Here is a 24039-nt window from a genome sequence, read left to right as displayed (position 1 = left end):
CAAAGGACAAACTTGCAGCTCAGGAGGATTCAATGGCTTGCGCTGCTTCCCCCAGCATGGCTGCAGAACAGGCCTGGGCATCAGAAAGCATTTACAGAGGAGCAGGGAGCCCACTGGGGCTTCACTAACCATAGCTCTCCTCTGAGCAGCTGAAACCCCATCCAGGCTCCAGCCTGGATGGCTGCCCAGCTCTGCCACTCTGAGACGGGTGGTATTGAGGTGGGCTTCAGAGCTGCGGTTTCTGTTTCCAGACCTGAAGCTGTGTGAAACGTCTAAGGTGGCTGGGTAGGGGCAGAGCTAAGACCCTCTCCGTCATGACTAAACACGTTCTCCAAGGGGCAGGTAGGGATGAAGGCCATTGGGGAGCTGGAGAAGCCAGACAGCCAGAGGTCTTTGGGGGGAAAGCTAGGCTCTCAGGCAGCACTGGCACACACTGCCAAGTCCCAGCTGGCTAATGAGGCCTCTCGAGCCAGCAGAGAAGGGCAGTCAAGTCCCATCATTCCTTGTAATAAGAGTCACAATTAAGCCTCTGGGGACCTCTTCACTCTCAAGACGGTCTGCGTGTTGTTCTCCTTCGGGCCAGGCCTGCACTGGCAGCTGGGTCAGGCCGATCCTTAAAGGGAAAAATAATAGATTGTGGCATGAATCTGGCCCCTGGCTGCACACCTAACTTCCCAGTCTGACATGAGGATGGGCTCGGGGGAATCCAGCTGCTTAACGAGCCAGCTGCGTGTGATCAATAACTATGGTAATTGGGCCACGGTGGGTGCTGCCAAGATAATAACCCAAAGTGCCAGTGGTGAGCAAGAGCTACTGAGGTCTGCGTTGTCCCGAAGAGGCCTATGGGAGGGTCCTATGGAGACCAGGCCCCTCCATACGGTGATTCAGGGATCCGTGTGTCAACACCCACATAGACACTCCACAAACTCGACTGTCCTCATAGGAAGTGACACCTGTCACCACTGTCCACAGCTGATGCCCAGAGCTAGTTAGGAAGCTGTATCTGTCCAGAAACCAGGAAAGTAAAAAGGGACCATGTGTTGGCGGAGTAGGGGCTTGGAGAGGGGGAATAGAAGGACATAGGTGCTGTAAAGGAGGACATAGCAAAGGCCCCCACCTTTATCCGGGGAAGAGGAGGGAGGATGTATAACATTAAGGATGTAAGGATGATCGAAAAACCCATAGGGAAACATTATTTTATGTTTACTTAAAATACATATTTAATATATATAATATATGTAAGTATGAGTGTCTATCATAAATAATTTAAATTAAATTAGGCCACTTGGGGTGTACCACTTGCTCCTGCAAAGGCCCAGAGTTCAGTTCCCAGCACCCATGTTGCTGGCTCACAACTACCTGGAACTCCATTTCTCTGCAGGTGCCTGCAATCGTGTGCCTTTCCAGGAAGCAATTTAACCTCTGAGCTATCTCTTCACCTCCTATGTATTGTTTGAAATCGCTTGCATTAGAAGTATTTTATTTCACTTCACTCTGAGACAGGGTCTCCCTTCGTAGCCCTGACTGTCAGTCACCATGTAGACCTGGCTGCTTTTGAACTCACAGAGATCCTCCTGTCTCTGCCTCTCGAGTGCTGAGATTAATGACTATCTGCCACCATGCTTTGTGGAAAGATTAAAAAAAAAAGTCCAGTAATATGGGATTTCTTTCTTCCCAAAAGGCGTCTTTCTCTATGGTGTGGATAGAACTGTGTCCTCCTCAAGGTCCATCACAAGCCTAAGCCCCAAAGCCCGTGGAGACAGGGCTTTTACAGATGTAAAGACGTAAAGACATATGTAAAGACTATATGTATGATGAAGTCATACTGGAGTGGGGCAGGTCTGCATCCTTATGAGAAGATGAAAAATTCAGACTCAGTAGAAGGCCAGGCCTGGCCAGGAGCCATCAGGGACCTCAGGAGGCACCTGGAGATGCCCTCATTTCAGACTCGGAAACCAACAGGGAACAAATTCCTGTTGTTCTAGGTCATTCGGTCAGTGGTGGTTAGATACAACAGCGCTACAGGTATCCACTCCTCTGTGCCCCCAGAAATGCACCCTCTCCCCACACTGAAGTGTAAGCCTTTCACTTCCCTGTCCACAGCGTTCTGCTAGAGTCTCACATTTTTGCCATAGACGTGTGACCACTGGGCCCAACAAGTCTTCTCAAGGGACTCCACTGAGTCAAGTCAATCTGGTATCTGGATCTCTTATTCTTTTTCATCATCCAGAATGCTCCTTTGATGTCAAGTGGCTGCTGGCCCAGAAAACATGCCTCTCCTGGGACAGCATCCCTGGTCCACACACTCCTCTTACTGAATGTTTTGCTGTTTCAAAGGCAGAAGCAAGGTGGAAAGGCGCTAATGAGGGCTCTTTGGGAGGTGTCAAATGGGCGGGGAAGCTCACAGTTTGGAGCTTCCCCAGAGGGAAACACACACCTATTTACTGGTTCGCACTCCCAGGGGGGCCCAGCACAGCCTTATTTGTAAAGTGGGTGTGAAAGGGAGAAATGAGGATGAAGAAAAGCTTTGGGGGCTCAGACATTCTTGGAAACCCCAAACCCAAGCCAGTCCTATTAACAGGGAAAGGGGGATGTTTTAGGATGTTTGAGGATGAAATTCAGGGCCTTGTACACGCTAGGCAAGTGTTCTACCAACGAGCCACTCTCCAGCCCCAAGGTACTATTTCTGAGAGCAAGGGACACCAAAGACCGCCAGCAAGCTGCAGAAGCCAATGGATAGCTCCAACTTGAAATTCTCAGTCTGAGTGACCTCCAACAACACTTTGACCTCAGTGCTTTGTCCTCCAGAGATGAGAGGCAACATAGTGTTCAGGGCTCCTCTTTTACAAAATCTTTATGGTTGGACAGCTGGAAGAGACGTGGGAGGCAAAGAGAGCTGGTGGTGCATCCTTCTGAACGTGATGCTGAGGAGACGGTAATGGCTGCTGCAGGAATGGCATTCCCAACATGTGGGAAGCTCTTTGCTCCCAGGCACACATGGGTACAATGAGATTAGCTATGCGAGAGAAGGCATTGGCTTTCTTTACACTTGAAAGACACCTGTCTGGGGTTTTTTGTTTATCCAGACTTTGGGTTGTTGTCCAAATTCTAGGCACGTGGATCATGTCAGACTGTGTATTTAAGTTGTTGTGTTTTTTGTGGGTGTGTGTTTGTATAGGTGCATGTATGTCTATGGACAGGAGGTCAGAGTTCAATGGTGGATGTCATTACCCATGTGCTGTTTACCTTGTTACTTTTAAATTACTTATTTGGTTTTCTGTCTGAGTGTTTTGCCTGCATATATGTGCAGCATGACCATGCCTTGAGGGTGCAGAGGCCAGAAGAGGGTATTGGGTATTCCGGAGCTAGAGTTATGGGAGGTTGTGAGTCACCTTGTGGGTGCTGGGAACAAAACTTGAATCATTTGCAAGAACAGCAAGCACTCTTAGCCACGGAGCCATTGCTCCAGCCCCAACTTCATAATTTAAAATTTTTTGTTATTATTATTATTACTAGTAGTAGCAGTGTGTATGCATGTGTGTGTTCATGCATGCACATGTATGTCATGGAATGTGTATGGCTATCAGAGGACAACTTCATGAAGTCTGTTCTCTCCTTCCACCTTCATGCAGGTTCCAAGACTGAACTCAGGTCATCCGGCTTATACAGGAAGCTCCCCCAGCTGCTGAACCATCTTTCCGGCCCACATCCTGTTTTCTGAGACAGAGTCCCTCCTTGTGACTTGGAGCTTACTGAGTAGGCCAGGCTGGCTGGCCAATGAGTCCCGAGATCTGTCTATCTCCACTTCCCCCGCACAGGGATCCCATGCCAAGCTTTTGTATGTAGGTGTCGGGAATCGAATTCAGGCCCTCTTTCTCGCATGACAAGTATGTTACCACCGAGCCATCTTCTCCATAGACTGTGCATTGTGTTCTTTAGGTACTGTGTATTTGCCTGGGAGATTCAGAAGAGAATGGTCTTCCTCGCAGTAACATATCCTTTACTAATTAATTGTCTTAAAAACAGTTTCTTTGTCATTTTCCCCACTTGGGATGGAGATGGCTTCAAAAATCATTCCTCTTGTAGGAAATTGTAGGCAGGTAGAATTGATGCTCTGTTCCAAGTACACCCCAGGAATCAGGTTGTCCATACCAACCATGCCCTTTCTCACGTGTATGCGTTTGTAAGGAACAGTAGAACCTGGATATTTTTTAGGCAAAACGGACAGGGCTTTAAGTACTGTTTAACCCTTTCTTCTGCTACTTTTTGTATTTCTTTTTGTGAAACTTATGGCTATCTTCCAAATTATTTTATCTTTGTTAATCCCTGTCCCCAAACATAAGTAATACCTGTGAGAGTGCATGTGTCTCTCCAGTGCTACCCTACTGGCAGAGCTCTTGCTCCGCATATGGTTGAATGACCAGCACTCATGAGTGTGTGTGTGTATCCCAGGGCTCTGCCGTCTTTGTCTATGAAGAACCGTGTTGGGGACACAGTGAATAAAGTCTGAATCTCCAGATCAGCGTGTATGTGTGTTCCTGCATTGGGAGCACTAAGTTGCTCTCCATGTTAATTTTTGAGACAAGGTCTCTTGGTAAACCCGGGCCTCACAGGTTCAGCTAGGCTGGCTGGTCAGTGAATCCCAGGGATTCCCCAGCTCTGTCTCCCCAACACTGGGTTTGCGGATACATACCACTGTGTTTAGCTTTTTCGTGCGGGTTCTGGATATCTGAACCACCTCTCTCAAGGTCAGTTTTTGAATCCAGCTGTGTGTAAATACCTAGGAGACCCAAGGAGAGGACAGAGTGCCCTCGTTGCTCCAGCACGCAGGGAGGCTGGGCCAAGTGCCTGTCTCTGAGGCTCCCATCTACCATCTGTCAGCAGGCTTTTAGGAGAGAATTACACGTGTGATTTATTTTCAAATCCTTTCAGGTCCTGAAGGAGAGACACTCAGCACACGGCATACTCTGTCATCGTGTGTCAACATCCCCTCGATGCCGGGAGCAGCATTACAGGATGTCAGGGTGTAATTGGATTGCACTGGATCCTTAATCTACATTTTCATTTACCAAAAGCCATAGCATTGGGAGAGCCATTTACAACTGATCCTGGGGCCCTGGGAGCAGGGGGTGGTGGTGGAGTGGGGGGGTTCAGCGTGTCGAAAGACAAAGGCCAGCCATAAAGCCGCGGAGTGCATGTTTTATATTTACAGTCAGTGAGTTTATAAATATATATTACATTCTTACAATCTACAATACATTCTACACATGGAGGGACTGGAGAACAGGCATCTGCTGCAGTAGTCCAGGAAATGCCACATGGGTCAGAATAGGAAGAAACCAGAAAGGGGGCAACTAAAAGCAAAGCATTTCGGTGGTCGAGGGGTAAGAGTTTCATCACCTACCCAAACAAGGGGAGTCTATGGGGGACAGGAGCTGGGTGGCTTGCTGGCTGTCAGAACAAACGGGTTAGCACCACAATCAGAGGGGAGTGGGCCTGAGGGGAAGGGGAGGTGAGACTCTGGGGAGATTCTCTTAGTGGGGAGAAGAAGAAGAAGGGGAGGGTGATAAAGAAAGAGACAAGAGCATAAAGATAGAAAGTAATGGGAAAGAAAATTGAGAAATAGGTTCAGGGCAGACAGAAATGCCCAAAGAGAGAGGAGAGGAGAAAAATGTTGAAGAGAGGTCTGAAGACCAGGAGAAGGGAACTGACCGTGGTAGAAATAGACAGAGAGACCAGCCTCCTTCACCCTTCAAGGTCACGGCTACTTTTCAGTCCTCCTCACTTCACAGTGAGACCGGGATTGGGTTAGGGATCCCCTGATCATGCCGCCCACTCCGTCTTCAGGGGCATCAGCATCTGAGGAATCTTAGAGACAATGACCAATCATTTTGATTTTAAGCAATGGTAATCCTTTTAGGGCTTTTTTTTGCCTGTGTTTGCAAAGGTATGTACCTACACACATGCACCCACAGACACATGCATACCCTCAACATACATGCACACACCTCCAATACACATGTACACACACACACACACACACACACACACCCTACACATACCCTTCATCTCTCTCATGCTCTCCAAGCGTGGACAAGCCCATCTCTCTCACAGCTCGGGATAGCCTATCCTCTCTGAACAGAGGGATTTGTGTCATATGAGATGCAGAGGGACCTCCTACACCAGATTTGTTGTAATACCTTGGTGACAAATTCTTGGACAGGAGACCCACCATGAGTAATAAACAGATCCACTCCCAAAACAAACCTCTATGGTTTCTAGGAAAGCAGGGAGTGAGCGTGGCATTCACCCCAGTCCTGCTTACACTCTGGAGCCCAGCCTCTTCAGAGGGATGTATGTCCCTGGGACCATCTCCATGGCATGTCACCCACAGTTGACACAAGGTCCGAGGAAAGAGGGGCAGGGAGAAAATTCTAGAAAATTTACCCTGCTCTCTTCACTCATGAATAACCAACAGCTACAGTAAGGGTGTCAGTGGAGTGAAGAGATCAAGTTCAAATGTGATGAACTTGCTAAAGGAGCCGTGTGGTTTATGCCCAGTGCCCGACAGGGCAGGAGGCTTCTCTGAGTTGCTCTAATGTTGTGTGTGTGTGTGTGTGTGTGTGTGTGTATAGTTATATTTGTGGGTCACACTCATCTACCCATTTCCTTTTTGCCCTGCTAATCTCCGTCTTGACTTGTCAATCATCCCTGGCCGACTTTGACCATCTTTGGGAAATACCAGTCCACTACCTGGCTTCCTGCAGCTAGCTTCAGCATTAGGCTCTGCCCACGGGCACCCTCCCAGCCAGCCCTGCTGCTCCACTCAGATAGCATGCTTCTGCCCGCTGCTCCATGCATGCTCAACCCGAGTCTTGCCTTTTTTTATTATCATGGTCTGAAATATTGACACCCAAAGCAGCGTGGATCTCACCAGAAAACCAAATTGCTTAGATTAAAGGGAGAGAGCTCTTCCCTGAGAACTCTCAAACGCGCATCTTTGTTCCAGGTTTGAAAACACTTTCCTATGCACAATGAACCTCATAAGTAGAACCAGAACATTGTGCGCAATGACGTATGCATGGGTACCAACTCTGGGCCTCCTCAGCTAAGAGGGGATCATTTCCCAAGGCTCCATGGACAGTGTCACCCTTATGGTGTCCTCTTGTCTCATGTCTCCCTTGGCTGCATGTCTACTCCCCATACCCGGGTGGGTTCAAGGCTGAAAGGTAAGAACAACATTGCTGTCCATGTTACACGTGCTCATGTAGCCTCTCCATGCAACTGTGAGGGTCTGGGCACTCCCCGGGGTCCAGAGCCTGACAGACCCACTTAATGTCATCCTCATTACTCAACACCATGGTGTTCCCAGCAGAACACCCGTCATCTGAGGAGATGGCCGAGAACGTGGAGAACGTCACTCTTTTCCTTTTGGAGGTAGGGGATGTGGGGGGTTCGCTTTTCTGTTCATCCCCATCTGTGAGCATGGCTCCCGCAGACCTGAACAGCTGTCCATTGATGCTGCTCTGGGAATTGGAGCTGAGAAGCAGTTTGCTCTCCTCAAAGTCCAGACCCCTGTCAAGGGCAGTGATCTGCTCCTCTTGGGAGGAGGCGAAGTTCATGGGGTTCCCCAAGAGCTCTGTCCGGTTGCTCAGCCCAACCCAGTCATGAGAGTGACTCAGACCTTCTTGCTCCTCAAAGGGAACCTGTTTGTGCCTGTACTTCAAGGCAAAGGTCACGCAATTAATTAAGAACACCAAGATAGCCAGGCAGAAGACACCCAACAAGGCATACATCCCGATTTCTAGGTCACTCAAGCCCTTGGCTGCTTGATCGGGGTCGTGCTCCTCAGAGCCTGTGTTGCTCCTGGGGAGATCCACCTGGTCTGGAAAGCTGGTGAAGTCTGTGGCCATGGTCTGTGAGAGGATGATGTCGTCTAAGAGGCTTTCCTGGCCTTCCTTCTTCTGGAAAGTTGGCCTTTTGGTTGTACTGCCCCATCCCTCCATGAGCCCCATGGAGGAGCTGCTGTAATACGGCCCTTCAGGGCTCCCCCATTCCTGCAAAGGCTTTTTGGACCGCCTCTCATTGATATTCTCCACATGAAGTCCAGCCCCAAGGTGTCCACTCTCACTGCTGTTGGGGTTCCCGTCATTTTGTCCAAATTTAACCTTGATGTTGGCTGTTCCCACAGCCAGCACGCTCTTCCGTTTAGATTTCTGGCAAGATTCACTGATCAGCATCTCCACCTTTACCAGAGCCCCTTGTCCTTCATTTTCTGCAGCGATGATAGGCCACTTGAATTTGGGGTCCTGGAGAATGGAGACAACCTTCTCATCCAAGGATGTGGCCAGCAGGGAGAAATCCTTTTCATCGTAAATGTCCAACGGTGTGACAGAGCCATCACTGAACTGCACCCAGCAGCTGATGGCCGCTTCCTGTGGAGCAAGAGAAGTGGGGTCAGCATGCGTCCAGAGGCTCAGCAAATAGGTACAAACAATGAAAACTTTCTGTGGCTTCAAGGAGAAGCCAGTTAGACAATGTAGGGAAGTCGTGAGAAGCCCTACTCTAGGACATGGAGGGATGTGAATTCCTATAAAGATACCAAGCGGAGAGGGTGGCAAACAGGACCAGATTAAGCCTTCCAAAATAAGATTGGTGTTTGAGGTTGGGGGCGTAGCTCAGTTGGTGGAGTACTTGCCTAGAAAGGGTGAAGCCCTGGGCTCCATCCCCAGCACCATGTTAACCCAGGGACAGTGAAACGCAATTCTGCTCCCAGTACTTGAGAAACGAGGCACTATAACAGGAGTTCAAGGCCATCTCTGACTATGTAATGAGGTCTGGGGTATCCTCATCTCAAAAAAAAATTAATAAGATTGACTTATTTTCTGATCCGTTAGAAGACCACAGGTTCAGAGACGCCCCAGGATCTACTTTTGCACAATTTTAAATACCTTGTTGAACAGTATGGCTAATCAGCGGGCACCTTCATCGGGGTCACAGGTGTAAATTAAACACGGTACCATGCCATCTGACACCATCTTAGCAGCCAGTCACATTATCACACATAACACAGATTGAGGACACTGATCTAGACAGGAAGAGAAGCCCCTCAGGGTCACTGAAGGGCATGGTTTCACTGGCTCTGCCTTCTCTGGGACACAACTGTTTGGTGCTCACCTGGAGACCAAGCCTTGACTAAGGTAGGCGTGAAAACATCTAGAGATAGTAGGAGATTTTGCCTCAGTTTCCCCCACCACACTTCATTTAAACCAATGGGAAGAAACTTGGGGACACAAAGGCAGCCAACAGCCAAGGTCCCTATGTGTCTCCATCTCTTGCCTTCTGCACTTCGTGTTTAGACGTCTTCATTCATTCATAGCATGAGACGTGACTTCATCGATGTCTTCATTTTAAGTGATGCCTTCGATCTTGGATATGTCAGGAAATGGGCACTTACTGGGAAGTAAGGGAAGCCCCCCACATTGAGGGGCTACCATGGTAGCTCAAAGCAAAGATATGAGGTGGTCATCATGCACAGTAAGATTTTAAAAAATGACAAGATCTCAGGGAAGAGAGAGTGGGAACCAGATGACCTGGGTCTCCCAGTCAGGGTCTGAGAGTTCCCCAGGGCTCTACCCCATTCCCCACTGTTGATTGAGTTTTCTCCCCACCCCCATCCTAACATCCGTCATTAGTGATTAAAGTAAATGTTTCATGGGTGGTATTTAGCTTCAAAGAAACAAAGCAAGACCCTCAAAGGTGGTTTGTGGCTTCCATACCTTCCTTTTGTTAGATGTTGGCTTAAGCCAGGCACCACAGGGGAAACGGGCCAGGTTGTGGTGCAAACACCACAGGACCCAGCCACTGATCTGCCAGTTTGTTTTGTTGTGCTAGGAAGTCTCAGCAGGAAATGCATAAGGACAACCGGCTTTTTGAAGTTGTCAGGTCAGGGCCAAGCTGCACAAGGGGACTGAGGGCCATGTAACCCTACCCCAGCACTACCCTTAGGGGAGCAGGTGGCGCTCTGCATGTCAGGGATGCATTATTCTATTCTGGTTGGACCTTATGACTTTTTAATTCTTAACTGGCTGTGGTCCGATTTTATCATCCGCTGAGCCAGGAAGAAAGCTCATCGCTCGCCTTCCTATCAGTACTTCACAGGCTGCTGTCCGTCTTTCTAAACAAAAGGCTTGGTTTTTGCCAAGAATTCATATCTGTTACTAGGAGCATCAACTCTCCAATGTTTTCTAATCCCAAATCCCCCGCGTAAGACTGTGCTATCAGGGCTCAGTGATTGGCTAGCACCTGAGAGGGGAACTTGAGGTGCAGGTCCAGCTGGGAGATAGAAGGTTGGAGGTGGTGAGTTGGGCTCTATCTTCTTCCTGCTGTGAGCATGCTCAGTCTCTGCTGCTACCCAGTGCTGTGAGGGAGGCTAAGTCTGGCAACTCTCCCTGCTGTGGTGGAAGAAGGGTTTCTGGTGGGTAGGGAAGCTTTCAGAGAAGTCTCTGTGGGATGGATGAATACGATCCCATGCAGACAGAACTGATCGCTGTCCTTTGCTGTAAAGTTCATCTCTTTCTCTGTCCAAAGAGGAAGATAGGCATATTCTAGTCTATCTGTAGACCTATTGTACACAAACCACCGAGTCTCTCTCTCTCTCTCTCTCTCTCTCTCTCTCTCTCTCTCTCTCACCATTCAACTACACACATTAGAGTATATTCACACAATGCCCACACAACACAATACACACTACATACACATACATATGCAGACACATACACAAACACACACAACACAGGATGCCTAAACAAGATCCACACATACATACACCCAGCACACAATATGCTTACACAGGCACATAGACATAGACATAGGCTCATGTATGTACATAACAGACAATATAATACACAAAGGACACATGTACCCACATGAAGACACATACATGAGAACATATAAGACACACAGATTGGAACATCGCCAAACATATGTCCTATGTGGGTTGAACTTTGTTAACCTGATATAAGCTAGAGTTATCTGAGAAGAAGGTTCTTAAATTGAGAAAATGACTTCATCAGATACATTTGAGGGCAGTCAAGGGACATTTTCTTGGTTAATGATTGATGTGAGCCTAGCTCAGTATGGATAGTGCCGCCTCTGGGAAGGTGGTACTCAGTGGGATAAGAAAGAAGGCTGGGCAAGCCATGAAAAGCAAGCCAGTAAGCAGAATTCCTCCATGGCCTCTTAAGTTCCTGCTTTGAATTCCTGCCCTAATTTTCCTCGGTGATGGACTGTGAGCTATCAGTCAAATGAACTCTTCCCTCCGCAAGTTGCTTTTAGACATAGTGATTATCACAGCAAAACAGACCCAAGACACATCCCTACACACAACACAAATGCACAATGCAGCCTGTTAGTATACTGGCTTCGAATAACAAGAAAAGGATGACATGACCTCGTGTTAGTTCCCTTCTTCTGCCTGAACAATAAGAAGAGGTACTTTATTATCTATATCAGCCTCCAAGCCTTCAGGAACCTGGCTGCAGGTTTTGGTAATCCTTAGTCGTCTACCCATGCCTCCTCTACCTCACAACCACTGCTAGATGAGGCCAGCATGCCAGTCCAGGAGGACTATTTAGACAGCAGGAGAGTGTGACCCATCCAGGTCCCCACCCCAGCACACTTGAGTGCAGAGGACAGGGGAGCATCTTCTCAGCACTTCTGACATGAGTGGCCGATGGTCACCTGCTGCAATGTTAACCCATCTACTTCAAGGAGCTAGGAGGCAAGAGGCTTCGCAATCTCATGTTAGCAGCTCCTTTGCAGGCAAGAAACACAGGTCATGTAATGTCTGTTTGGAGTACGTGAATCTCCTGGAAAGAGCCTTCATCTGCCATGGAGTTCTCACTATGGGACATTCACCTGGTATGAAGTCTCCTTAATGTGTGAGCACTCTGGTGTTTGCTGACCTCGGTTGACGAAAGTTGGCTATAGCTGGTGTATGGTGACCTCACCTACTGCGTGCTGACCTCACCTGGGGTAAGACTCGGCTGATGCGTGTTTTAGGCTTCACCTCCTTACCTGTTTGGGCCTCTGCAGAAGTTCCTGAGCCACTGCAGTGGCGAAAATGGCTCTGTTGCTTCCGGGGCTGAGCTGCAGGGACAGCGAAAGCCCCGTTACCAGCTGGACCCCGAGGTCTGTGATGGTCACCTTCTCATCCAGCACAGTGATGGTCTTCTCGGCAAGGATGGCATCTGACAGAGGGGACAGGATCTGAAGGGCAGAACCAACATGACAAGGGGAGGCTCTCTGTGGTTACAGCACTTCATCCATCACACGCCATGTGTGAGGGCATGCAGGGACAATGAGAGAAAAGGAGCCCACATGAGCCTGCTGGAGCAGAAGCAGACTTCCTCTAACACTAAGCTTTGATCATGGAAATGTGGTGATGCCATGTGCTTCCACACACAACAGCATGGATACCCATAGGTGTGCAGAGGGATACCCACAGGTGTGCAGAGGGATACCGATAGGTGTGCAGAGGGACACCCATGGGTGTGCAGAGGGATACCCATAGGCCAACACTGGCTGTCACTGTGAGCCTATCTTCTCCTTAGCAAGAAGAATTAATGTCATTGTTCTTCTGAGCCTGTTGATTCTTATACACACCGTGGGTCATTTCTGCCATTACCAGTGCACTTTTATCTAAAATCATTCAGCTTCCAAAGGCTTTCAGATCCCTGAGAGAATGGTGACCCGACACCCTAATTGTACATTTATTTCTGTCTCACATGTGAAAGCCAGCATGGAACTATAAAGTAAGACTTCTCGAGGCTGGAGAGATGGCTCAGTGGTTAAGAGCACTAACTTCTCTTGCAGAGGACCTGGGTTCACTTCCCAGAACCCACATGGATGATCGCAACCACCTGTAATTCCAGTTCCAAGGAATATAACGGTCCTCTCTGACCCTTCTGAGCCCTGTGGTCACCAGGCACATGTGTGGTGCACAGACATAATTACAGGGATAAAAATCAATCAATCAATAAATCAATGAATAATATCTAAAAAATGTGTAATGCTTCCTAATTCAAATACCATCTAATCTATCTCCTGTCCCGGGATCTTCAGTTTCATAGTTTGAGATTCTTTTTTTTCTTCAACAGGATCTCAATGTCTAATCCCAGCTGGTCTAGAACTTGCTATGTTAGAACAGGCTAGTCTTGAACTCACAGAGCTCTTCCTCAACTTCCCTAAAGCTGGGGTTAAAGACTTGTATCAGCACTTCGGGATTCGACTCCACACACTTTGAGAAAGCCTGAACCATGAGATCCAGGGGCATCTTGAAATCTTGTCTTGCCTCACATGACACCCACCCTCACCCACACTGACTCCCCTTATGAGTCCAGTCTGGTCTTGATGTCCTCTACGTACCTCTGGGGACCAGGGAGCACGATTCTCCCCAGTCCAGCTCAGCTTTGGAAGGATGAAGAGCTGGCTTCCTACACTTTTTGTTTATCCTCAGCCCCCTGGATAAATGAGGCCTGCTCCCCTGTCCACCTTGCTCTTTTGACTTTGGAGTTTCAGGGCAGCTTCAGCAAATCAGTTTTCACAAGTTCCAACCAACCCCCACCTCTGGATGTCTGTGGTCATTTAAATGGCGGTAGGCATGACAGGAAAGACTCCAGAAGGAAGTGAATGAACAAGCTCATCCATCACTCAGGAACTCAGTGGATCTGCTTCAGGACTGGATGCCCTGCTGTACCAGTTCCTACACTTCCTGACTGGGAAGGCAGTCCTTTCCTCCTTGCTAACATACAATTCCTTTCTGGACTGAAATCAACTTTCAAAGTGAAGTTTAAAGCCAAACCCTTATCTAGGTCCAGGCTCCCAGCTGTTGGTATTGCCTTTCAACTTTCTTCCTAGTTGTATGATAGAAGCAACATTAAAATTTTCATTTACTATTACTATATTATTACATTATTATTATTATTGTGTATATATAGTTCAGGGGACAACTCTTAGGAGTAGTGATGACTCTATTATTAATAATATTTTAAATTTATTTTTCATTTTGAACATTTTTGAGACGATAATATAATTCCATCATTTCTCCCTTCCTTTTCCTCCCTCCAAACCCTTCCATGTTGCCTCCCTTGCTTAATGAAGATGGAAGATTCAGGTGGCCATGGTCAGTATGGAGGAGACAGCCAGGCCCAGGAGCCAGGCAGGGTGAACTTCTCTCTAGGATTTTGCTTCTCGAGCTGGTAAGACCTGCTATGGCTTTAGGGACATGGCCAAGAAGAGGTGGAACCCTGTAGTGCCAATGTATTGTATGAGGGGTCTCAAGGTCTTTGCTGTATATCACAAATTGTGTATGTTGTGATTTCACTGAAGCAAGCCCTGGGAGACTCTGCTCCGAGCAATGGCAGACAGCTGAGTGCTCACCTGGCAGAGCAGAACAGAAAGCCCCGCCCAACCCTGCAGATGCCTCACCTGGATGGTGGTCATGCCCAGCTCCTGGCCAGTCAGGATCTGCCCTCCTTGTAGCTTGGCGATCCTGGGCTCCTCCACCTGCATGAAGTCAGTTATCAGCTCTGTGATGTCCACCTGCCAGTCAGAGCCCAGCAGGTAGGCCAGGTGTCCCCCGGGATCAGGTGCCTCGGCCACAAACTGGGTCAAGACTCGCACCATGGCATGTTGGTACTGGAGGGTGCAGCCTCGGCCCTTTTTCTCATCATCATCTTCCTCTTCACTGTCCTGAGCTGGCCTGCCAAAAGAGAGTTACTTGTTGGGGCAATTGTTGGGGACTCCATGAGTCTACTTCCAAAGAGTCCCGCTTGTTTAAGGCTCGGGTGACACACAGGAGATTCAGGGTGTTTAATCAGTTCTGTGACAAGAGTTCAGAATGGAGAGGTACGATGGGGGGTGAAGAACTTCCCAAAGATCCCACTTCCTGACATTTTCTCTCTACTCTTCCTCATCAAACGCTGAGCTTGTTTTGTAACTCTGTTCAAAAGCGACTGGAGAGTCCTTCCCATCGTTAACATTTTTATTAATCTATATTAATGATGTATAATAGCGGGTTTCAGGATGACATTTCCATACATGTACATGATATATTTTGATCATATTCATCCCCATCATTGCCCTCTCTCATCCTCTCCCACTCTTACTGATGCCCTTTCTCTTACTCACCAGCCCCCTCTATTTTGTGTCTTTTGTTGTTTCGTGGGTGGACCAAGCAGTTTCACTAGGTTGCTTACAGGGACAGTGTGATAGGTTATTTACAGGAGTATGGGCATGGGAATAACATGTCTGAACCACGGAAGACAATGTCTCTCCCTCCCCAGCAAACATTGCCTGCCAATAGAGATCAAGGGTCAAAAGGCTCCTTTAAGACTTACATTCAGCTAGTGTTTGCTGGGTGGAAGAATTCACAAGCCCTTTTGTTCGTTTCTTAATACGAGGTCCCACTATGAGGCCCAGGTGACAACTCTCCTGCCTCAGCTTCCCAAGTTCTAGAATTACAGATGTACACCCTCATGCCTGTCTACCTGATTGGGTTTGAAGACAGTGACACCAACGTAGTTTGTAATCTTCTATGGCTTCTGTCACTGGTTCTCTCTGATGAAGCAAGATGCTGAGTTCTGAGCTGCCTGCCCTATGGGGACATCCAGCTGGCAGGTACCTTGTCTACTGATTAGCAGCTAGTGGGATGTTGAGTCCTCTGGACAATGCCTGAGCGAGTCTTCTCTGCAGAAGCCTCTAGATGTGTCACCAAACTACTGGTAGACCTCAGCTTTGAGACCTCAGCTTTCAGGACTTCATTAAACCACATCTGGCTGCTTCTGCACAGAATCTGAGAGGCTGTGCACATAGTCCTTCAAGCCATACTGAGTTTTAGATTAAGGCCCTGCATCATACAGTGTTCTGATTTCCTTTCTGTTGCTTTGATAAAATACTCTGATGGAAAGAAACTTGGGGAGAAAAAGGTTTATTTGGCTCACACATCCAATTTGAAATCCATCATTGAGGGAAGTAGGGGCAGGAACTCAAGCAAGAACTTGAAGATAAGAACCAATGGAGGATGCTATTTGCTGGCTTCATGACTTATACTTATCTAACTTCTTTCTATAGCCCACGACCACTTGTCTAGTAGATGGTGCTGCCAGAGTGACCTGGGCTCTTCTGTATCAATTAATAATTAAGGCAATTCTCCATAAACATTCACATAGACCAACCCAATCTAGGCAATTCCTCAATAGAGATTTTCTGCTCAGATGACTCTTGGCTGTATCAAGTTAACAATTGAGGCCAACCCAGGACACACAGCAATGTGTAGTTGACATGACAAGGTTGTGACCACTAGCAACGTCCTCTAAGTCAGCACCTGGAAGAGATGAGTGTTTACCTTGAGGTTAGCGAGATGCTGTAATCAATGCAGACAGGGACAGGTGGCTTCAAACAGACAGATGTTAGCTGTTCCCTCACTGTCTGATACATTATACACACTGATCCATTCCCACCATCATTTCAGCCTCAATTAACGTATCAGTGACCCATTTCTCAGAGAGCGCACAGCCCTACGTGAGTCCATTAGCTATAGTAGCATTTAGTTGAGCATGCACCAGACCTGGCCAGTTGCCTGCCAGCAGCAGCAGCAGTAGCAGCAGCAGCAGCAGAAGCAGCACTACCACCACCAGCAGCAGCAATAACAACAACATCTACTTCACCATCTATCCCAATTCCTGAAAACCCAGTTTTCCAAAGAAGTATCTTCAAGAACCACCTTCCCACTGTCCATGGTACCAACTTCCTTCTCAAGCTCTATATTCTTCCAGATGTCACAGAACTAAAGGTGTGAACCTCAAAGGTGAAGACTATCAAGGCCCTCCCAGTGACAGCCAATTCCCCATTCTCTGCTGTGCCACAGCCTGCAGAAGCCTTTCCTTGTGTGCTGGCACATACTTACTTACTCAGACATTTGCAATTTTTCCAGTGCATGGATATGTATGCACTGAGGTCCCTGCAGTGGTGGTCAGAAAAGAGAGGTTGAACTGTGACTCTGCCTTTCTGGTCCTTGTCTGGATTTACCTCGCTACCAAATTCTGCCCACGTGTGCAATAGGTAGACAACCAACAATAGGTTGGTGCCCACTATGGCAAACAAACTTCAGATGTCTCACCAAAGCCAAGTGCTCAGGGCATCTGCTGCCTGCTTCTTCCTAAAGTCTGCCAGTTTCCTTCTTATCCCGAAACCCATCCACGTGACTTCCTCTCTAAGCTCCCTTTTCTTTAGCTAGAGGCTTGTGGTTGGCATCCAATTGCTCATATGGCAGGTTCTAGGCGCTTGGTTCCAGTAAGTCACCATGTGAACCCTTGCGTCTACTCCTGCTTTTGCCTAGATAGGTAGTTAGCCACTCGTGTGTGTCCCTCCTCAGCCTGAGCACAATGGACATGACTTTCTGCTATGTATGCCCAACACACACACACACACACACACACACACACACACACACACACTCATACACACCTACCTTTTGTTAGAGACAACAGGGACCCTCCAGCCCTTGATCTGGTTCAGCTCCATGTCTGAGACCTCAATCTGTAGTGGTAGCCGTGGCACCCACACTGTCATCTCCAGGGGGCTGCTCAGGTGCTGGTAGGTGAAGCTGACTATCACATTCACCTTGCCCTTCATTTCCTTCCCATTGACAAAGACATAGTCACATCTGTCAGAAACCTGGTTGGGAGGAGGGAGAGAAGCAGGGAGGAGGGAGGTGAGCTTCATCTCATTCCATAGTTCGGGGAAGAGGGTTGTGTCATGTTTGGGACTCATCATTGTGAAGTGAAGCAGGCACAAGCCATTGCTTTGAATGAACCCCCTGACGTCAGAGCAGAGCCTGCTGGGGACTCTGCAGATGGGGCTAAGGGTTTTTGATGTGCTGTTTCGGTGAGTGGAGTTGTACACATTAATTTGTTTTTCTATTGTTGTGTTTGTGGCATGCATTTGTGTGTGTACATGCATGTGCGTGTGGAATACCCAGGTTGAGATTAGGAAGCAGCCTTGATCCATCTTCAACCTTATTCATAAAGACAGGGTCTCGTAATCAAATCCAGAGTTCACCTATATGGCTATTCTCGCTAGGTAGTTTGCATCGGGTATCCCTTGTGTCTGCCCTCCAAGGGTGGGATCACAATCAGGCTGTCATGCACACATGGTATTTATATGGGTTCTGGAGATCCAAACTCAGATCCTCAGACTCTCAGAGTAAGTACTTTTTAACGCTGGAGCCATTTCTCCAGCCTCAAAGTGAAGGATCTTGGCGGATAGAAATTAGCCTAGAATATTTGAATTGGTCCTGGATAGCTTATGGTTGCCCCTTTGAGAGGGGCACTGGTAATGCAGTGGGGGGAAGCAGACACTGTGGCTGAGGGGCAGGAGGCTGTGTTGCCAGCTTGGAGGTCTGAGAGGGTTGGGAATGAGGAAAGTCAGATTGGAGGCTGAAGAATCCCAGACTGATGCCTGATTCCAGATCTTGACCTTTAGAACTGCAAGGAATAAACACATTCTTCCAAAAGAGAGCTGGTGTGTGGGTCATTGGTCCCAGTAGAGGGTGGACCCAGAGTGGAATAGGAGGATGGACCTGGGGACAAGAATGAGTTCCCTCACCTGTGTCTGCTGATCAGCACAGGAGAGGAAGGCAGGTGTGAGGAACCTCTCTCCGCTGACAACAGGATGTATGATATAGGTTAGGGATGCCTTCTGAGTTCACCCTAAGTATCATCTCAGCATCAGGACCACACAGGAGGTCAGCACTATTATCAGCAGCATCTCACATATGACAAACCCAAGGCCAAAGGACACTGATGACTCATAACACCCCAAGGCCATGGCAAAGAGTAAGGGATGTGACTCGCTGTCCCTCAGTCTGCCCTGCCCCCTCATAGGTGCCATTTCAGTCCCAGGGCTCTTACTTTTCTTCTTAAAGGATGGAAAGCCTTCTTTTAACACTTAAAGGGGATGTGAAAGAAAGCAGACAGAAATGAGTAGGTTGTGCAAAGATCACAAAGACCTTTCTAGTGAAAGCCCCTTTGTCTGCTTCAGAGGCAGCCTGGGAGGGGAGGTCGATCGATAAGTGCAAAGAGAAATGGGCACCCGGCTCCATCGAGGCGAACTTTGTCATCTTCAGTGTCTGCCAATAGCGAAAGTACTTAAATCTGATTGCATTGTCCAGAGGGAGTAGCGATGGCTGGTTTATTATAATTTGTGGTCTGGCCAGAGCTTGCCTTGCTTCAGGGCCCAGGGAGTATTTAATTTAAGGCCTTTTCTCTTTCAGGATATCTGCTTATGTTCAGGTTGAGCATTCTCAGAGGATCAGACACCGTGAAAGAAAGAGTGGTTGGGATAAGGGGGCAAGAAGAGAGGGGGGAAAGGAAGAAAGAAGGAAGGGGAGGAAAAAAGGTTGGGGGGAGGGGGAGACAAGAAGGAGAAAGATGAGCGTTGAGGAAGGAGGAAAAAGGGAAGGAAGAAGAAAGGAGAGGAAGGAAGGGCAGAGGGAGGAAGGAAAAGAAGAGGATACTATATGACAAATTGCTGGTAAGAGTCATTTTTTTAGTACAACTTAGTCCTTTATGACCTTAACTCTCTTGGCCTTCCTGCCAAGCAGGTGACCCATTTAAAGGAGCTTGGAGCTCATCCCAGCCCAGAAAGTCACACAGCCTGTCTTCGCACTGAACAAGATGTGGGCTGAGGTACACTAACCATGGCTTTGAGTACACTCAAACTCTCGTGTGCATGTTCTTTGAGTGCCTTCATCATGGCTCTCTGAAGACATGGGGTGCAGGCCACATCCTGGACTCTGGGATAGTCAAAAGAACTGCTTAATAGCTATTTCTGGATCTTTGGGATGTCAGGGTTTGCCTTCTGCCTTTGCTGCTGCTGAGTTAGGATGTGACCATCACAGGTTATAAGCTGGGAACACCAGTGACAGGTATCCCTTTCTTTCTGGGACTCTTCCTCTCCAAAAGAGTGACCTGCTGCTCTATAGCTGTTACCTCGCTGTTGGTGAGATGGTGGCTGATGCCAGGCCAAGATCTCAGAGCTGGGGCTACACATTGCTGCTGGCACAAGCAGGGGTCAGAGGTCCTGGTGAGAAGAGCCCTTCCTTGGTATGAATCACCATAGCATCACTCTGATGCAACACGAAGGAGCCATGTTCCGAAGGCTGTATTCATCAGTCAAAACCTGCCAAATCGATGGCATTAGTAGGCTAAGCCTTACTGAGTAAGACAGATGAAGATAGGCAAGCTCGCACAATTCTAGCTATCAAAAACTCAAAATGAGCCAAGAATATAATTGGGGTCCCCACCGAACAGAAGTCTCTGTTTTAAGTGACCCCAGTCACATCACTTTCAACCGCCGGGTTACAGGAAGGGCTCTTCTAATATAAAGTGCAGTCAATGAGTTCTTAGTTTTCCTAAGCCTGTGTGCTTGGGAGGTCTTGGCTAAAACCTAGAGATATCAGTGGCTACAGATAATACTAATTTTTATCCACTTAGAAAATGCTTATGTGTGTGTGTGTACACACATGTATTCACATGTGTGTTTAGAGGTCAGAGGTCAAATTTAACTGCCATTCTCAGGGATGCAGTGAACTTCCTTTGAGATGGTATTTTTTTCCATTGGTCTGGAGTTCATCCAATGAGGCTCAGCTTGCTGTCCAGAAAGCCCCTGGGATCCTCCTGTCTCTTCCTCTGCATCAGTCTTAATACCAGTGTGCATCGCTCTACTTGGCTTGGTGGCTGGACAGATGGCTCAGCAGTTAAGAGCACTGGTTGCTCTTCCAGAGGACCAATGCTCACTTCCCAGTACCCATGCGGGAGCTCACACCTGTCTGTAAGTTTAGTTTCAGGGCTTGACACCTCATACAGACATACATGCAGGCAAAACACCAGCGAACATAAAATAAAAATAAATGTATAAAAATGTGGGATTGGGGGATTGGACTGAGGACTTTCTGCTTTCCAGCAAGCACTTTACCAACTAAGCCATCTCCCAGGATAGATTCTTTTAAATAAACTTTTGACAATTATATTTCATTGTGTATATTCAAGGTTTATAAAATGATACTTTGGGGTTAACACATATCTTGGAGACATTAATACAGTGAAGGAAAAGTCATGTATCTTTGTCTGGTACGGTGACAAACATTCGTTTCTGGGAGATTCACACTGGACTTGTTCTTAGGGAACCCACTGCAGCAGGTCCTCTTCCTCTTTCCAGCCATAGCTCCAGGTAGGTGCTTAAACTTCAGACTCTCCCCGCTGGGAGGTGAACCAGAGAGATTCGACCATCTAGGAGAACTGTCCGACTTCATCACTTCTCCTTCAAGGATGATGACTAATGGTACATGTCAAATGATTTATCAACCACCACTTTACAATGTTGGCGGCTTCAAGGAATGATCAAGTAACACTCTTGAGTTCCCTCCACAATCAATTTCCAGCCAATCTCCCCTGCTCCGTGACGGAGACAAAGCTAATATTTCTGACTCTCGTGTGCATAATCCTGGCACTTATGTGAATTTAATGCTAGCTCTAGCTCTTCTGGTTAAATGCTGGCTGGATTTAAATCTTATCTAAATATCACATCTGTGACAAAATTTATGTTCTCTGGATATTTTTCTGGATATAATGAACTCTTATCTTTCCTCCCTCAAACTGAGCAAACAGTCATATTCCACAGGAGGCTGGCATCTGAGTCTCAGGCTGGCGGTACCCTCTTATGGATGGTCTTTATCTTGGGTGAAAAAAAAAAAAAAACAACCCAGCGTTAGTAGTGATGGTAGAGGTAAATACCGCAGCTAACACTTAAAGTTTGCTAATGCAATATGCTGTGTGTAGCACTAAAGCCTTACTCCATCTGTTCTTCATGGTAAATACACTAAGTAATATGATTTGGATGTGAAAGTCCCCCCTCCGTGCACACCTCAGAGGCTCATGTGTTTTAACACTTGACTACCAGATGGTGGCACTGTTTAAGGAGGTTGTGAAGTCCATAGGACTGTGGCCCTGCTAGCAGAAATGAATCATTGAGAGTAGTGGGCCTTTGAAGGTGGAATCTATTTCATGCCAAGGCCTGAGCTATCTACACACACACACACACACACACACACACACACACACACACACACACTTGGATTGGGGAGATAGCTCAGTGTGCAAAGCACTTACCTTGAAGGCATAAGGATGAGTTTGAATTCTCAGAAGCCAGGTAAACCTGGACACAACAGCACAACCCTACAGTGAGGTGGAAGGTGGGACAGGAGAATCTCAGAAGCCTGAGGGTCAACTATATTGGAGAGCATAGCAGGGTGGACGGTGTGGATCAACACCCAAGTTTGTCCTTTGATCTCTGCATGTATGCTGTGGCGTTTGTGGTGTCTCTGTACTCACACATAAGAACAGACGACATACATACACATGCACACACACACATGCAGACACACAATATGAGTGCAAATTAAATTAAATGGTAACTAGGCTTTGTTCAATTCAATGGGAATCTTTATAAGACAGTCCAGACGTAAAGATGGAAGATGCGTACCCAGTGGAAAGGCCAGATGAGGATAGAGAGCAGGTGGTCACATACCACAGGAGGCAGGCAGAGGAGAACCCAATTCTGCCATCACCTTGATCTTGCACACATATGCATATATGGCAGGGAGAAAATAGATTTCATCTATTTAAGCCACTCAGCCCACCCTGAGGTACTTTATTATAAATAGCCTCAAAAGGACCACACAGTTGACAGTACAGGTGAGCACAGTCAAATAAGCAGGCCCTGGAGACCATTTTCCTATTTCAGGAGACAGTCACCAGCTTGGATGAAGAAGAGGCCATTAGGGACTCAGGGAAACTGGCCTCTTGAGAGAGCTCCATGCATCAGTGCATACGAAAGCTGGCTTTAGGGAGGCCTGCTTGTCCAGAGCCTTCCCAAGGTCCCACCTGTTTGGATTACTGTATTCCTATGGTATTCCAATGACATGGCAGCCACTAAGAGCACCATTGTACCAAACAGGAGACAGGCACCCAAAACGGAGCTGCGTCTCTAGTTCTCCTGGTGTTGTGGTTCATTTGAAAAGCTAACTGCTGGGGCTGGAGAGATGGCTCAGCGGTTAAGAGCATTGCCTGCTCTTCCAAAGGTCCTGAGTTCAATTCCCAGCAACCACATGGTGGCTCACAACCATCTGTAGTGAGGTCTGGTGGCCTCTTCTGGTCTTCAGGCATACACATAGGAAGAATACTGTATACATAATAAATAAATAAATATTTAAAAAAAAAAAAGAAAAGAAAAGCTAACTGCTGCAACCGGGAAGAAGGTCTCAAACGAGGAATTATCTAGATCAGGTTGGCCTGTGGGTTTATCAGTGTGTATGTGTGTGTGTGTGTTGACTGTGAATTCAGATGGTACCCTGAATATGGGAGGCACCATTCCCTAGGCTGGGTTCTGAGCCTAGGTGAAGAAAGCTGGCTGAGTGTAAGCAGAAGAGAGCAGGCAGTGAGGGCGCATTGTCTCTCTGTTTTCTGCTATGGCTGTGATATGATTAGTTTCTTCAAAAAGAGAAAACAGAAATCAAGCTGGCTGGGAATGTTTTAGAACCAAGGTTTCGATCCAGGCTACTTCCTCCAGTGTTTGAGACCATGGGGGCTCCTCTGAGAAGCAGAAGTTGAGTAAGGAATGCGTTGGGTGGAAACATTAATGAAATCAAAAGAGAAGGAGTGGCTCTGGAAATAGAGATTGGCAGAAAGGAGGTTGCTATAGGGCATTCTCGCTGTTAGAAATAGACAAGTCCTTTCCCGCTGTCTTAGTTATTAGATACAGCCATCCTAAAGGCAGCCTAGAACAGAGGGGCCCCCATGAACTACTTACTGGAACCTATCTTTCCTCAATACTCCCCAAGGCCAAGTGAGGCCCTTCTTGAGGGAGCACTGCAGCTTCATCTTTGTATGCCACATCATGCCTCTTAAGGACTGTGGA

At 47.5% G+C, this 24039-nt stretch overlaps 1 protein-coding gene across 1 annotated transcript in view; it reads right to left on the bottom strand.

Annotated features, from left to right (window-relative positions):
* Positions 1-5218: 5218 nt before the first annotated feature.
* The window catches only part of Tmem132d (transmembrane protein 132D), a 630452-nt gene continuing 611631 nt past the window's right edge, over positions 5219-24039 (bottom strand). Inside the window, exons 6-9 of the mRNA XM_057766158.1 lie at positions 17534-17739; positions 14491-14764; positions 12079-12270; positions 5219-8435 (exon numbers count right to left, since the gene is read on the bottom strand). Of these exons, the coding sequence (XP_057622141.1) occupies positions 7254-8435; positions 12079-12270; positions 14491-14764; positions 17534-17739 (1854 nt within the window). The 3' untranslated portion in view covers positions 5219-7253. The remainder of the gene's footprint in view (positions 8436-12078; positions 12271-14490; positions 14765-17533; positions 17740-24039) is intronic.

Source organism: Chionomys nivalis, chromosome 3 (assembly GCF_950005125.1).
Source record: "Chionomys nivalis chromosome 3, mChiNiv1.1, whole genome shotgun sequence".
NCBI classification, from domain to species: Eukaryota; Metazoa; Chordata; class Mammalia; order Rodentia; family Cricetidae; genus Chionomys; species Chionomys nivalis.
This window is presented reverse-complemented; position numbering and strand designations above follow the sequence as displayed.